This window comes from Wasmannia auropunctata, unplaced genomic scaffold, assembly GCF_000956235.1.
Source record: "Wasmannia auropunctata unplaced genomic scaffold, wasmannia.A_1.0 LD336002.1, whole genome shotgun sequence".
In the NCBI taxonomy this organism is placed as follows: domain Eukaryota; kingdom Metazoa; phylum Arthropoda; class Insecta; order Hymenoptera; family Formicidae; genus Wasmannia; species Wasmannia auropunctata.
Window position 1 is genome coordinate 288,455 of NW_012026888.1, and position 15,148 is coordinate 303,602.

The window sequence follows — 15,148 nt, forward strand, 5'->3', positions numbered from 1 at the left end:
TTTAAAGATTGCATGTAAAAAGGAATGTATGTAAAAATTTTACATTTTTAAATTTTTTAACTTATAACAATCGATTATGCAATATTTGTTGTAATTGTATAAATATCTTTATATTTTCTAAATCAAATAAATATGTTCGCAGATTAGATGCATCATAAATTTTATAATCATGTATGCTCAAAGATTTCCTTTCACTTCGTGCTTGATTTGATTCTGTTAGTCTTGATCTTCACAGCTGTGCTCTACAGGCTCTACTGCTCTCACTTTCACGTGAGCAAAACAGTATACACACACATTCAAACATTTCACCTGTCTCACTTTTCTTTCCTCTCATTTTGCTTTTAATTAGAATAGGAAAAAAAAACATTCTTTCTCAAGCACATAAAATATTCCGGTTTAAATTTCCGAACGTTCCTTTGACGAAATACGAGATGAGCTGTGATACACGAGAAATTTTATACACATAACCTATACAAGATTTCTTTATCGACTCGCGTTCCTAGAAGACACAAAATTAAAAACAAATTTCTTTAAACATCATCATGCCAAATGTTATGTGATACTTGTGCCGGCACTTGAGATTTAGAAACAGATCAGTAGCATCAGGTAACGTAAAGTGATGATCGATCCCTTCTCGCGGTCGAATCAGGCGCATTGAGAGCAGACTAGCACCTCTGCACCTCGCATGCTCTTCCCCTCGAAGGTTTGATAGATGAGAACCCCACATTTATTCCGTAATATCTTAATCGGCATCCCGATCGGGTTTGTTCTTTGCGACACAGTCGCGAAGACGGTCGGATATGTCGCGAGGGTGGACGGAATCTCCATGCAGCCTGCGCTGAATCCGGATCTACGGTATCCCGATTGGGTGTTTCTGAATCGCTGGGCCATCCGGAACCGCAAGATAGAGCGCGGCGACATAGTGTGCGTTGTATCTCCCAAGGTGCCAGATCAGACCCTCATCAAGAGAGTTGTGGGACTCGCCGGGGATATTATAGGCACGCATGGATACAAAATCAGTGCCCTCCAAGTATGGATATCATATGTAGAAGTAATTTGGTATTGAGTATAGAACGGTGAATAACGACGGCTTAGGCTGCAACAAACTGTTGTCGCCTCGATGTTGTTACTCTTTATCTGCGGATATTAATTTTGATCTTATGAATGCAGGTGCCAGAGGGACACTGCTGGTTGGAAGGAGACCACACTGGACATTCTATGGACTCTAATACCTTCGGGCCGATATCTCTGGGTCTGGTAAAGGCGAAAGCCACTCATATAGTTTGGCCGCCAAGTCGATGGCAACAGTTACATCCTACAAAGCCCAATCATGAGAGCTGTTAGCTTTGTAAAGAGATTGCAATGGGAATTACCTGGTACTGTATGCAGGTAAGTTTAATCATTGCAAGTTTAATCTATTTTAGCCTGGTAAGTGGTTTACAATAGAAATTATTATGTGCAGGCATGGCTTAACTATAGGAGATGTCGATAACGATGGTGATAATGAATTGGTTGTCGGCACTGCTGAAGGAGAGCTTTATATCTTCAAGGTAAATACGTTAATAACTACTTCAAAAATTATGACTGCGTTGACTCTCATTATCCCCCTTTTTTCCTTACTTGTTTTTTAAAATTTAAGAGTCTGTTAGATTTAATGTTTAAAAATTATGACTTTTTAATAAGGAATAAAAAAAACTATAGGTAATATTTGTGCTCTTTATGTAACAGGGATCAGAATTATGGCAGAAAATCATTGGCCTCGGTCTTATAACTAGCGTGGCAATTGGAGATATTTTTAATTATGGACGCAATGCGCTTGTTGTCATCTGCGGCGATGGATGGACGCATATATTTTACAGTCCCAGATCTGTCAATCCTAACAACTCTAACGTGTTTGCAGGCCAACATAATAGTAAAGATACAAGCGAGCAAGACAATTTCAAAACGACTACTGGTAAGTCGGAGTTTCAGAAAGACATATGCTTTATGAAATAGCAAAACATTTAGATAACTTTCGGATACGTGTGCAGACATAGGAAATTCCCAAAACACGGAACATATTGACAATACTAATGAAATTAATGAACTCTCTGGAAAAATGGAGTGTGTACATGTACAAAGAATTCCAACTAATACGAAGACCGTGCTGATAGCTGATGTCGATAAAGATGGTGCTAACGAGATGATTCTCGGTCTGACGGATCGTGTTGTGAGATCCTACAGATGGTCAAGTAATGCTGACTTGGAAACAGGAAAATTAGTTGGCCTAAATAAGTGGGAATGCACTAATCAAATAGGAACGGTTACGTTGCAAGTACGTCAAATTGAAACATAAATTCTATTATATATTATACACATATCAATAATTATTATACTAATGAGCATAAAATAATGTTGATACAACAATTTTTGTTTAGCATACTGGTGATGGTACGCCGACTCTACTGGTTGCACAACCTGGTGGAACGTTCATGCGGATTAAATGCAACGCTGAAGATTGTCAATCAAAGAATAGTTCCTGCGAAGCTGTAGATTATCAGACATTAGGGATATCTAGGATGCGCAATCAAAATATTTCAACGGAGATTATTGGAGATTTGGAGCCGGGAGTAACGCCGTTTATTTCGACGATTGAACCTAAAATGTCTAGTTATATGCCTACAAATAAGTTGCCGAAACAAAGTTTCGCAGACGACAGCCAGCTAAACATGAAAACCTTCAAACCTGCGTCGCTCGAGTTCAAGAGGAATTACTCGCAACCGGCGTTTCGGAAAAATAGTCTGGATATGGCTGGCGAGTATAGTAGAAAAGATTTCACATCAGAAAGTCAAGGCCCAGTTAGATTTTATAGTCCCGTCGAGTCTTCAGGCGCGGATGAAATGGATGGCAACTTTATCGGTGGCAATGTTATTCTCGGAGAATACGACGACAACAAAACTACGAAAGATACATTATTGCCATCTTTTACACATTTTTCCCAGAATAATAATAATAGTAAAAATATCAGTAATAGCAATGATAACAGCAACAATATCAGTAAATCGAATCAACATGAAGAAATCATAAGAGAAGATAAGACGGAATCAAGCAATGAAGTCATCAGTGAAAATGCTCCAAAGGGAAAACCTTATGCCTTGGCAACGCTTGACGGAACTATTATGTTAGTACAGGATGAGATCATTTTGTGGTAAGCAATCACGCGTAGAGATATTTAGATATTAACACATCTGAATAATTACGAATATATTGCATTGTTTCTTTTCTTACAGGGCTATGCAGGTAGATCATCAGATATTCGCGCTGTGTCGACTGGACGTCACAGGCGATAATTCCGACGAGATAATCGCTTGCGCCTGGGACGGCCAAACGTACATCTTAGATCAACAACGGCATAGCGTACGCTTTCAATTTGAGGAACCGGTCAGAGCTTTTTGCACAGGAAATTATAACGTGATCCCGGGAACGTCTAGTCCCAGCCTGGTGTACAATACCTTCAACAACAAGGTTTCCATTTGTATACAAGTCTATACATGTGAATAAATTAAATGTCATTTACTTGTAATAATGGTAATTAATTTTCTATCTTCTAGATTGTTCTTTATTACGACGTTACTCTGCCGAGCATGACGATTACTCCTCTGAATCCCATGAAGGACTTTGAGCCTGATGAAACGCAAGTCTTAGAGAAATTATTAGGCGAGTGCAACGTAAATGAAAAACAGCAAAAGATGCAGCAGTTAACTGAATGGTTGCTGTATGGTGTACATTAGCACACATGGCAAATGGTCATAATTATACAGCGTGATTCTTATGTTGCAATATATTTTAAGAATCGCCCTGTACAGACAAAATGTATAATAAAACATGCATATTCTGGTACATGTGTTAAATCATTATTTTTGTTTTTCTTAAATCTTTACACTTCTAAAAATTGATCGATAAAAAATACTTGTATGTAAAATATCTTGTATCTAGTTGTAACACAAACTGATATTATTTCCAATTAGAAAATGTCCGATTCTGATCGTGATGCGATAAAAAATTGTAAGCCTCTTTTTCGTATCTTATATTCGATAGGAATCGCGATCGTTCTATGGGATACGTCACTGTGTTATCGCGAAGGATATACGACCAAAAGTCCGTGCAAAATTTTTGGCAAACAAGCAACCGGCGATATCGGCGATGAAATTAATTTTGGCGTAGAGTGCAGCATAAAGACGCCTATTTAAGGATTCTCGTCTATTTGCGAGTCGTAGCGTTTTATCTACAGTGCCGTAAATCAGGCTGACACCGCGCTGAATGTCGGCCTAACATATAGCATCGCACGTCATCATTGTCAGTGGGTACGCAAATTTCGTTCGGTACTTTTCCAAATTCCGGCGAGGTTGCTTTATTATTAGACACATACATGATTAGATCGTGGACGCGTGAACGAAAATTTTTCGAAATTCAGTCGCCTTATTGCCGGCGTAGTGTGTTACTCCAGATATTAATGCGGAACTCAACAATCGCTGTACAGTGAGAAGAAAGTAATCGAAGTATGTACGTATGATTGATAATAGCATCCGCGAGAAATTTGGACAGAATTTGGGGTAGGACTATCTAAATTCGTACTTCCATTTGAATATAAAATAATGAGATAATTTATTTTTAATCAAAGAGTAAATTAAGAAATTTTTATGAACTAAACAATGAAAAGTAGTATTATTTAAACTAGGTACTAAATGTAATATTAAATTAAATGTAATTATTAAGTATTAAAATAAAGTAATTATTAAGTATTAAAATTGGAAATATTTCCAATATCTTCTTCATGTTTAACAACTCAGTTTAATCAACATTCAAGTACAAAATAAGAGACATACATATAAAACATAACTTCACCCTCAACTTTGTAACGAGTTTTCTACATAAAATTTTAAATGCGAGATAATCTAACGGCTATCCCTTCGGCGCGTGTAACTGAACGTAACGTAGATATTCTCTGAAATAGTCCATTAACGTGGATCTTTTGAACTAGTGAATCCAGGATGACCATCAATGGCACGGAGCCGTTTTTCGCGGGCCACGAGCTGAAGGAACTCACTTTCGGATGGACCGATTATACCCTATTCGGCGGTCTGCTGGGCGTTAGCGTTCTCATCGGCATCTACTTCGGTTTCTTCAGCACGAAGCAGGATAACACCACCGAGTATTTACTCGGCGGCAAAACCATGTCTTTTCTTCCGATTAGCATGAGCCTGATAGCGAGGTGACTTAACTTGAATTTCATCGTTCTCGATTTAAAAAAAAAGTGCAATTTTTATTGCTTCTTCATTTATTTGAGCAAATAATCTCTGATCAGTTTAATTTTTTATATAAAATCTGTGCCGTGTTATAAGAAAAGTATATTTCGTTTAAAATTTGTTAAAATTGAATGTAATTCAATCCAATCAAGCTAATTAGAGATGGTGAAACTGGTTTCTATATTAACACTAGAACCGCGGCTATGCCATTTTTTGACCCATCTGAATTTTTCTTTTCCACTATCGTTGATTACAGCCATACGCGGATTGAATTAGTATTAATTAATAGAAGTGTAATATTTATTACCATTTTATCCATCTATTAAAAAATCATAAAAGAATTTAGAATAATATGGATCATAAATAAATAATTCACCATTCTAGGAAAGGCCTAAATCGCTGCGGCTCTAGTGTTAAAGCAATCCCTATAATATTCAATCGTTAGTAATACCAAGAGAAAACTTTTCTAACAGAGACAAAATTCATTTCAGTCACATATCAGGGGTGTCTTTACTCGGCGTACCCTCTGAGGTGTACCAGTACGGAACTCAATACGCGGCATGCATTTTTACATCCTTCATAAGCTGTTTCATAATCATAAACGTATACCTGCCGGTATTTTATAAACTGCAGCTGACGAGCACTTTTGAGTATCTGGAAATTAGATTTGCTAGACCGGTCCGGCAATTAGCATCCTTTCTTTATACCCTTGCGCTGGTAATCTACGTGCCGTTGATAATCTACGTGCCGGCGCTAGCCTTTTCGCAAGCGACCGGGATGAATCTGCATTACGTCGCGCCGGTGATATGCATGGTGTGCATCTTCTACACGACCATCGTAAGTAATATAGACATTTTCATTTGGATTGTAATTATCATCGTAAATTTCGAAAGAGTGACCTTAAAAATTGCTCGTTTTTTGAGCTCTCGATTTTGAGACTGAACTGTGTGCCAATTAAATGGTATCCTATAATGAGACACAATCACAGAGAAGTTTCAAGTTAAGGTGACAATTGTTATTAGAATTGAAGGAGGGAGGAAGTGAAATCAAAGTTCATTACACTGATTCGACATTCTAAAAGTTTCCTGCAAAAAGTGAGTAGTTTCCTGTAGATTTTGGGATGCTGAAAACGATGCTGCTCTCAAAATTTGTCTATTATGTTACATTTTTGAGAAAAATGGGATCGAATCCCTTAAAATGCGTTTTTCGCAATTTTTGAAAAATCGCAGCGAACGAATCTGATTCAGATAAATAGTTTCGTAATAATGGAGATATTTAGGCTCGAGTACAATGTTTAAGCTTTCATTTTAGAAAAGATTTTTTAGAAGTTTCTAGCACATCAGGTTCATCTACTGCGATTTTTCAAAAATTGCGGAAAAAACATTCTTTAAGGGATTTAATCCCATTTTTCTCAAAGATATGGCGTAATAGACAAATTCTGAGGGCAGCGCCCCAAAATCTACGGGAAACCATCTCCTTTTGTAGGAAACTTTTAGCACTTCGATCAGTGTAATGAACTTTGATTCCACCTCCCTCTCCCTCCAACTCTGATAACAATTGTCATCTCAACTTGAAACTTCTCTGTGATTAATGTCTTATTATAGAGTACCATTTGGCATACAGTTCAGTCTCAAAATCGAAGGCCCAAAAAAAAAACAGGCGAAAAAACCATCTTTTTTAGGGTCACTCTTTCATGACGGATGTCTATCGGTTTATTGAAAGTCATAAAATGTGCATTGCTGATTTTTGAGTTCTTTGAGAATAAGAGCGTTTAGTATTTTTACAAATTTACGTATTTCTTGAAACATTCGTAATGTCCAATGCGTGCGTTCCATTCGAACGGAGAATACTAGACGTCGTTATCGTCTATTAACATTCGCACGTGCCGTATATTAAAACAGAGGATTTTTCGAGGTCGTAAAAATCGTAGACTCACGTCTAGATAGTTAGAAGGCCATGAAACCACCGGGGTGGAACGACATGTGTGTTTCACACGCGTCATCTTGACGCAGCCGTGACGTTATCGGAGAATATCACAGTCTAGTTAGGTGAAACGTACGACGGCTACCGAGTAAATGGTTATTTAGAGAGGAATTATCTAGATTTGCTGAACACGGGTCTTATCAGTTTCACAGCTTGCTAGATTATTTACGATGCGGTATCGCACCAACAAGGTGTAGCGACTACATTGCCACGCCGCTCTAATAAAATACACAAAAACGATGACGAAATTGATCGTCTTATTTGCCTTCGTCTTGAGATTGTTTGGACAATAGTACGGTGGACGGTAATGTGTGTGCGAAATGTGCATAGGTCGTGCATCGCTCTGTTGCGCGCAGATAACTCCGATGTCTTTAAAGATTGGCGATAAAGAAGAGCAAACAAATCTTGAAAGCCTATTATACGCGATAACATTAACATTTGCAAATGATTTCTTTTTTATAGAATACACAAGCTTAGATAGCTCGAATAATTACACAGTAGAAAACATGGCATTTTGTACTTATGTTAGAAACGGTCTTTGTTAAAATTTTTGTGTTTTGAATTTTTTTTTAACATACCTGCCGAGTATTAATTTCACACAATGTGATTATGTTACTTGAATATTTTGTGTTCGATTGACATTTAATATTTCTTATAAAAATAACTCAATAAAAATTAACACGATTAAACACATAAATTGTATTCTGTAGTAATTGTAATTTAAAGTGAAGCAATTTATGAGTAAGTGACTAAATAACAAAAACAATGTACTTTTAAAACATAAATTCCATGCCAAAAAAACTAAAAAATGAATATAAGTGTAATTAATTTAACATATAAATGTGAATTTTGCTAAAGAGATATTTTCATAATTTCTTTTCAAATTGTGTCACAGTATTATATTTTTTTGTGTTAATTTTAAATGATGATTATGTTACGTTCTAACATATGTATTCATCTTATTAAATTAACACAAAAATTTGGGTGATCCGTTTGAGACATGTAAAAAGTGTTTAATGCAATTGTATATGCGCTATCGTTTATAATTTATCAACTACTGTAAAATTAAATATTATTATTAATCAATTATTAAAATTAAATGTAGATTGTGTAGGTCTTTTGATATACGATAAAATTTGTGCCGATAACGATTTATAAAATATACACATATCGTAGCGTTGCATTGTAACATCATTATGCAATTGTATTATGATCTCTCCCCCGGGTTTACGTTTCACCGACTCCCCGACCCGACCGTTTGATTCTGTGCACGTCGCGCCGTGACTGACACTGATACCTTTATTGTGCGAGAATAATCTCTCTTTGAAAAAAATATATATCTTATACAGGGAGGTCTGAAGGCTGTCGTATGGGCGGATACGGTTCAGATGACGGTGACTGTCGGAAGTCTCATTGCCGTTTTGATATTGGGAACGATTGCTGTGGGCGGCGTCGGTGAGACCTGGAGGATAGCCGAGAAGGGTGGTAGAATTGTATTTTGGAAGTAAGAACAGGTGTATTTTTATGTTACAATTTAATAAAAAAAAAAGAAATATATATAAAATTCATTAATTAAACTTATCGTTAATTAAAATTAAGTCAGTCAAGAAATATTGCACGAACTCTCGTAAATATCTTTGCGTATTACATCGCTTTATCAAGAATCTATGTTTAATCGTGATCCATCAATTGTAAATTGATCTCGAGAAATGTAACAGCGCATCTGACACGCTGCTTGCGTGCGTTTCTGTTTCTGTAGAGATTAAATTGCATTTTTGTATTATATAATATTATATTTTTTAACCTCTTAGAGATTAAACGTTGCCACAAGTGTCGGATTTAACGCATGTTAGTTGCCATCGTGTCCTCCTACATCATTTTTACAGTAGTGCATTGACAGTAATACATAGCATGTCTATTCAATGTCCGGTGTAGTTAAAGTTTATAAAATACTAATCATCATTGTAGTGCTCAGAATGCAAATATGACTATATATTTTTTATTGTAGTTATACAATTAATTTTTGATATTATTTTCCAATATTTATAAGTTTAATAATTATTGATATTTTAAGTATCAATAAACTGACTAATATTTTCAATTCTCTTTTACACAGTATGGATCCCAGTCCTTTCACCAGAAATTCGTTTTGGGGCATGTCAGTGGGAATGGTAATGACATGGCTGGCTGGGTTGGGCATCAGCCAGGTTTCTATGCAAAGATTTCTGGCAGTACCTACTATTAAGGAAGCGCAGAAGTAAGTGCGAAATATTTGCTTTCCGGAATCACTTGATGTAAGTGGCATCGCTGTAATGCTGGATAGCTTAATGGTCTCTCAAACGAAAAACTCAAAAAGAGAATTTCGCTATTCCGCGAATAATATAAAATATTTTAAGTAACAAAAAAATAAAATAAAATTTCGTGATAAAATATTCTTGTAACAAAAGTAAGATAACTGAGTAATCAAGGATAAATTAAATAAAAGATAAACTAATGTAAATGAGTAAATTAATGAGTAAATCGCGATATATTATGTCCAAGAGTGGAAATCCGAATGAGATAAATAAGAATGGCATTGTTTCATGCACGCATCGCATGTTTCGCAGGTCGATATGGTTCCTGGCTGTAGGCCTAGTGTTCGTAAAATTTATTTCCGTTTTCACCGCCCTCACGATGTATGCCAGATATCACAAATGCGATCCTATAACTGCACACGTAAGTTTTGACTCCGTCGTTTATTAGCGTCCTTTACCTTTATCGCCGCACATTAAATTCGTAAAGACTTACGAGACATTAAACGAAGTTTTGAAAGGTTGGCAAAGGTATTATATATATATAGCGTTTGTTCTTTCAGAAAAAGAAATAAACAATTTTCTTACTTATTAAAAAGGTATTCGCGATACTCGAATTAAGTAGGCTACGTAGGCTACTATATCTATCTAATTAAATATAATATTATAATATTATATTAATAAGTAAAAAATTATAATATAAAAATGTGTCTATATATATATATATGTATATATATATATATATATATATGTATAATAGTATCCTACTTAATTCGAGTATCGCAAATACCTTTTTAATAAGTAAGAAAATTGTTTATTTCCTTTTCTGAAAGAATAAACGCTATATAGTTGGCAATACATCTTTTCAAAATTATTCGTTTCTGAAATGTAAATAATGTCTATGTCAACTCTTAAATAAGTACGGACGTAAGAGATTAAAGTCATGGTAAAATTTTTTCCAAATTTAGTTAAAATTAAACTTTCTTAATTAGATTTACTATATCATTAAACTCGTCCCAGAGGTTTCTTTCACTTTATCCTCAGCGATACTCACATTATAAAAATGCAGTAAAATGATGTAATTAAAATAAGATTAAAAAGTTGAGCAATCAAGGATTAAGGCGAACCGCCTCTCGTGATTCCAGTAAAGAGAATTAGCTTGTTTTTAGGTGGTGGCAAGGAGCGACAAGATATTGCCATATTACGTGCTGGACGTAGCCGCGAATGTTCCGGGACTTCCTGGCCTCTTTCTCGCCGGTCTGGTGAGCGCCGGTCTCTCGACGATGAGCGCCGGACTGAACACAGTCACCGGTACGATTTACGAGGATTTCATCGATCGCTGGATGCCGGAAAGCGACGACAAAGAGACTAAAGCCGCCAACATTATGAAGGTACAAAGGCGGAATATATTGCGGTTTCGTAACCGCAAGGAAAATAAGAGACTCGATCTTTTCCCTTTCTCCTCCGTTCTTCGGAAATATCATCAAGCGAGAGAATTCGCATAAACAAATAAGAATATTTAGAAACAATTCGGGGATGTATGATCTCTTCGTTTCCGAAATTACGAACGCGTCCGCGACGATCGGCGATTCCAGAAACGGTTTATGTCATCCTCAGGTCACGGTGGTGCTCATAGGCATCTTATGCGTGGGCATGGTATTCCTGGTCGACCGTCTCGGCGACATCTTCCAGCTGTCCCTGACCGTGACCGGCATCACCGCCGGTGCCATGCTGGGTCTGTTCTCGCTGGGGATGCTAGTGCCCTGGGCGACGACCAAGGGGGCGGTGGCCGGCGGACTGGTCTCGATGGTGACGATGATCTGGATCATCGTCGGCGCGCAATGGCACATGGCCAATCGACGTCTCTACTACGAGCCGCTTCCCTCTACGACGGAGGGTTGCCTGAACGTACCCGGTCTGTTTAATCGCACGACCGTGACGACCACGCAGAATCCGATGCAAGTCGAATCTGTAGACGAGCCTTTCTTCATATATAGGATATCCTTCATGTATTACACGCTATTTGGGGCGCTAATCGTGATGGTGATCGGCACGATAGTCAGCTTCATCTGCGGCGCTCCTGATTTAAGGGACATTGACCGAGATCACTTCCCACCGTTCATAACCAAGTATGTATTCGAGCACTTTGTTACAAAGTATACACTTTCATTTAATACGTTTCGAAATGTTAAAAAAAACAAAGATATTTCTTTCTAATTTTTGTTCAAAATACAAGCAAACAGTTTTATTTATTCATATATTATATCCTAAAATTGGCGGAAAGAAGATATATGCACACATATTTGAATTCCAATTCTGATTAATTTTAGTATATCCTGATCAGACTATTACATCGTTACATCAAATATTTAAGTTTTACTGTTGAAATCAATTTATTTTGAATACTTTTATCGTGTTTTAATTTATGCATTTGTATAAATTATGTATATACATGATTTGTTCCGAAAGTAATAATACTAATTCTAGGAAAACCGTTTTATTGAAAATACATTAATATTTTTCAAAGTAGGATCCTTGAGCGTCAATACAGCGGTTCTTGCGCTGCTACGAAGAGTGGCAGCAACGCTGGAACCGCTGTATTGACGCTCAAGGATCTTACTTTGAAAAATATTAAGTGTATTTTCAATAAAACGGTTTTTCCAGAATTAGTGTCATTACTTTTGAGACAAACCTAACCATGTATATAATTATTATCAAAATCCATAATCCGTTAAAACGAATTCACTAGTTAAAACTAGAATGGTTGATTATAGCCGTAAAATCGAAAACCTAGATATGTGAACAATACAATTACAAACTTGTTTCGCCTCGCAAAACAGGGGAGGGGGGAGGAATGAGTGTTGGACCTCACGTGGAAAGTCGAAAACCCAGTAAAATAATACAATTATAAACCTTGTTTCAACTAAATTTGAAACTAATTTTAACTGAAATCGGGTTTTAACAATTATGGATTTTGACGGTAACATATATATTAATATATACAATATATTAATTTTCTTTGCTCTCTAACTGTTCTTATCTATCATTTTCAGATTTATGCCACCAAAAAAATACATGGAAGTGTCGTTGCATACGGTGCCGACTGCATTGGTAACGAATCCAGAGAAAGAAGAACTGAAATCTTGAAACATGCGTATCTTATTCCACCTTATCTCCTCCTCCGTGACTTTACAAGACTTTATTACAGTAAAACACATACACGCACACATAATACAAAGGCGCTTAAACATTTGGAAAATCGTTCGATTACAAGTTCTGTGATCTCTGTATAATATTACATACTCTTCATATCGAACATATTAAGTACGAATATATCAAAAAAAGATATTTTATCGAAGTATATTCCCATCAAATTCTTAAGCCAGTTCAAACTTTCAATACATCAACATTGATGTAGAAATATTTATAGAGAGAGATTTCCGTAAACCGCGTTCAAGGAAGAAAGCTTCAATCAATAAATCCTTAACGACATAAATTGTTGAGGGACAGCGGTCGACAGACAAGCGAACGCATTTGCCGGGAGATAACTGCATCTATAACTGGCTCGTCCGGAGTTGAAAGCACCCATTAGAACGTCGATGAGGGTGTCAAATTGACTAGATTATATATCTGCCCCACGCATCTCAATACAAACAAGTCCCTGCCATCTGAAACATCTGGAGGAACGATGGCTATCGGATTAAAGCCGAATGTAAATGCCGCGGGAGTTTTTTGTCGAGTCATTCGTCGAGTCTCTCTTTAAAATCCGCGATGGATCGATCGTTGCCAGAGAGAGCTAGCGTGTGCCGTGCCGTCGCGCAGTGGACTCGTGACAAATTTCAAAGACTTTTCTCGCCTCCCTCGGGAGACGCGCGAGGCCACCGACTTGACTCACGGGGCCGGAGCTTATCGTTTCGAATCCGGGACGACGAAAGGGAGGACCCTTATCACGGCGATCGCCTACTCCGCAGACGAAGGAAACCCCGATCGACTGTTCCGCGGGTTATACATTCCACGTCTCCAGCGGAGAAACGACGCTTCTGTCTCGAAGCGGCCGGCACGGCGGCGACCACATTCCACCGCGGAGCGGTTTTATTTTATTGGACTGAAAGGTGTCAAATATAGGCGGCATGGGGACCCATCTACTTACATACCGATGCGCGAGTTTCGGGGAACCCTCCGCCTGCCCCCTCCGCCGTTCCCCTTTCTGTCCGGTCTGATTTCAACGTGTTAGTAAAATCCCGAACTGAGGACCCGGCTCGCATTGTGGGCCAGGTGACAGATTTTTGACAGATTCTGTCTGATTTGGTGTCGAGTGACAGACCTGAGAGGCCCGATCGTGCAGCCTCCTCGTGGTTGACGTTGTCGTATCGCCCCTCTTTACATCAAATATCTCTCGAAAGCGGCGCTTGATTATGCTCCGCCCCGCGGTAATCCTTCGTACCAATTATTTTTATATTTATAAAAAAATAAAAGTAAAACGATTGAGGAGTGAATCATCAAATCTGTAGAATTAAAGAGTCACACAATAAAGTTATTAAAATTAAATATTATGTACACAGAAAATAGCAAAAAATCCATTCATGGAAAAATTAATCGAAGAGTAATATGCAAAGCTGTTTTAAATGTAATTGATGATCAACTACCGCATTCTATTTTATTCATGTCAATTTATTTCATGCTCTCATTATTTTTAATACGTAATTCGATACAATTTATTTTAATTTTCCCTTTCATCCTATTTTTCTCTGTCACGCATGCATGAATATTGTGTGTGCAGTGTGTGTGTGTGTGCGTGTGTTCATAGCAGTTTAGTTGTCAAATTTTAAAATTAGTTATGATTTATACATGGCTTTTAAAAATATTATTATATAATTTTGATGACTTTCTATTTTACAACTCTTATATTTTTATAGCTTTCAAGAGCCTTTCATGTTTAAGAAGTTCTGCGCCCCTGGCCCGCTTTCGCTGCGGGCCTGCACATAGGTTGAAGACAAATTTCCAGCTTTGGGTCGCAGCTACTATACGGTCAAGGTTTCTAGGGAGCCACTGTACACATGCGAAACGATCATATAAAAGACCAGGGAGCTGTCGTGTGGGATACGGCTTATTTCGGCGACAATACGCACGGTCAGGCGCTAGCATAAAGACGCATAATGCACCCCGCTAACGTGAAAATTATTCTGTCAAACATTCGGGCGTCGGATTTATACGGGACACGCTTTTTCGGAAGGGACACGCCAATCGCGATCCACTTTGGCAGATGCCGAAAGGATTTCTCGGTCAATGAGATGCACGCCTATCTGCCTTTTCGCCGATATTATTAGACAAGATTGCTGCATGTTGTTCGCGCGTTCAATTCTTAAATAGTCAATTCAATATATATTTTCTGGTAATATTTTTTTATAATAATTACTATCTAATCATGTGCAAGCTTGAAAGGAAAAAGAAGTGATTGAGATGGCATCACAAAACTGTATTTTTTTTTAATCTACATGGAAAGAATGATTTCGCAGGAAGATCTAACAATTTTTGAATCCAAAAATAATTTTGTTGGACCATTAAAATACTTTGGTTGGAAACTCAAAA

At 37.3% G+C, this 15,148-nt stretch overlaps 2 protein-coding genes across 5 annotated transcripts; both read left to right on the forward strand.

Moving 5' to 3' along the window:
• The first annotated feature begins 936 nt into the window (after positions 1–936).
• LOC105453144 (integrin-alpha FG-GAP repeat-containing protein 2-like) lies at positions 937–3,879 on the forward strand. 2 transcript variants are annotated; one of them, XM_011694872.1, is made up of 8 exons: positions 937–1,076; positions 1,171–1,389; positions 1,463–1,550; positions 1,729–1,954; positions 2,031–2,314; positions 2,418–3,187; positions 3,270–3,504; positions 3,591–3,879. In XM_011694872.1, exons 2-8 carry the CDS (start codon positions 1,331–1,333, stop codon positions 3,768–3,770), a joined length of 1,842 nt encoding a protein of 613 aa, XP_011693174.1. In that variant the 5' UTR covers positions 937–1,076; positions 1,171–1,330; the 3' UTR covers positions 3,771–3,879. The 2 variants fall into 2 exon arrangements, with proteins under 2 accessions (XP_011693174.1, XP_011693175.1); XM_011694873.1 differs by having other exon boundaries at positions 937–1,051.
• Positions 3,880–4,286: 407 nt separating this feature from the next.
• LOC105453145 (sodium-coupled monocarboxylate transporter 1-like) lies at positions 4,287–12,920 on the forward strand. 3 transcript variants are annotated; one of them, XM_011694874.1, is made up of 9 exons: positions 4,287–4,592; positions 5,021–5,251; positions 5,777–6,122; positions 8,618–8,772; positions 9,385–9,525; positions 9,875–9,983; positions 10,729–10,950; positions 11,177–11,688; positions 12,613–12,920. In XM_011694874.1, exons 1-9 carry the CDS (start codon positions 4,549–4,551, stop codon positions 12,704–12,706), a joined length of 1,854 nt encoding a protein of 617 aa, XP_011693176.1. In that variant the 5' UTR covers positions 4,287–4,548; the 3' UTR covers positions 12,707–12,920. The 3 variants fall into 3 exon arrangements, with proteins under 3 accessions (XP_011693176.1, XP_011693177.1, XP_011693178.1); XM_011694875.1 differs by having other exon boundaries at positions 4,288–4,542; XM_011694876.1 differs by having other exon boundaries at positions 4,288–4,538.
• Positions 12,921–15,148: the final 2,228 nt, after the last annotated feature.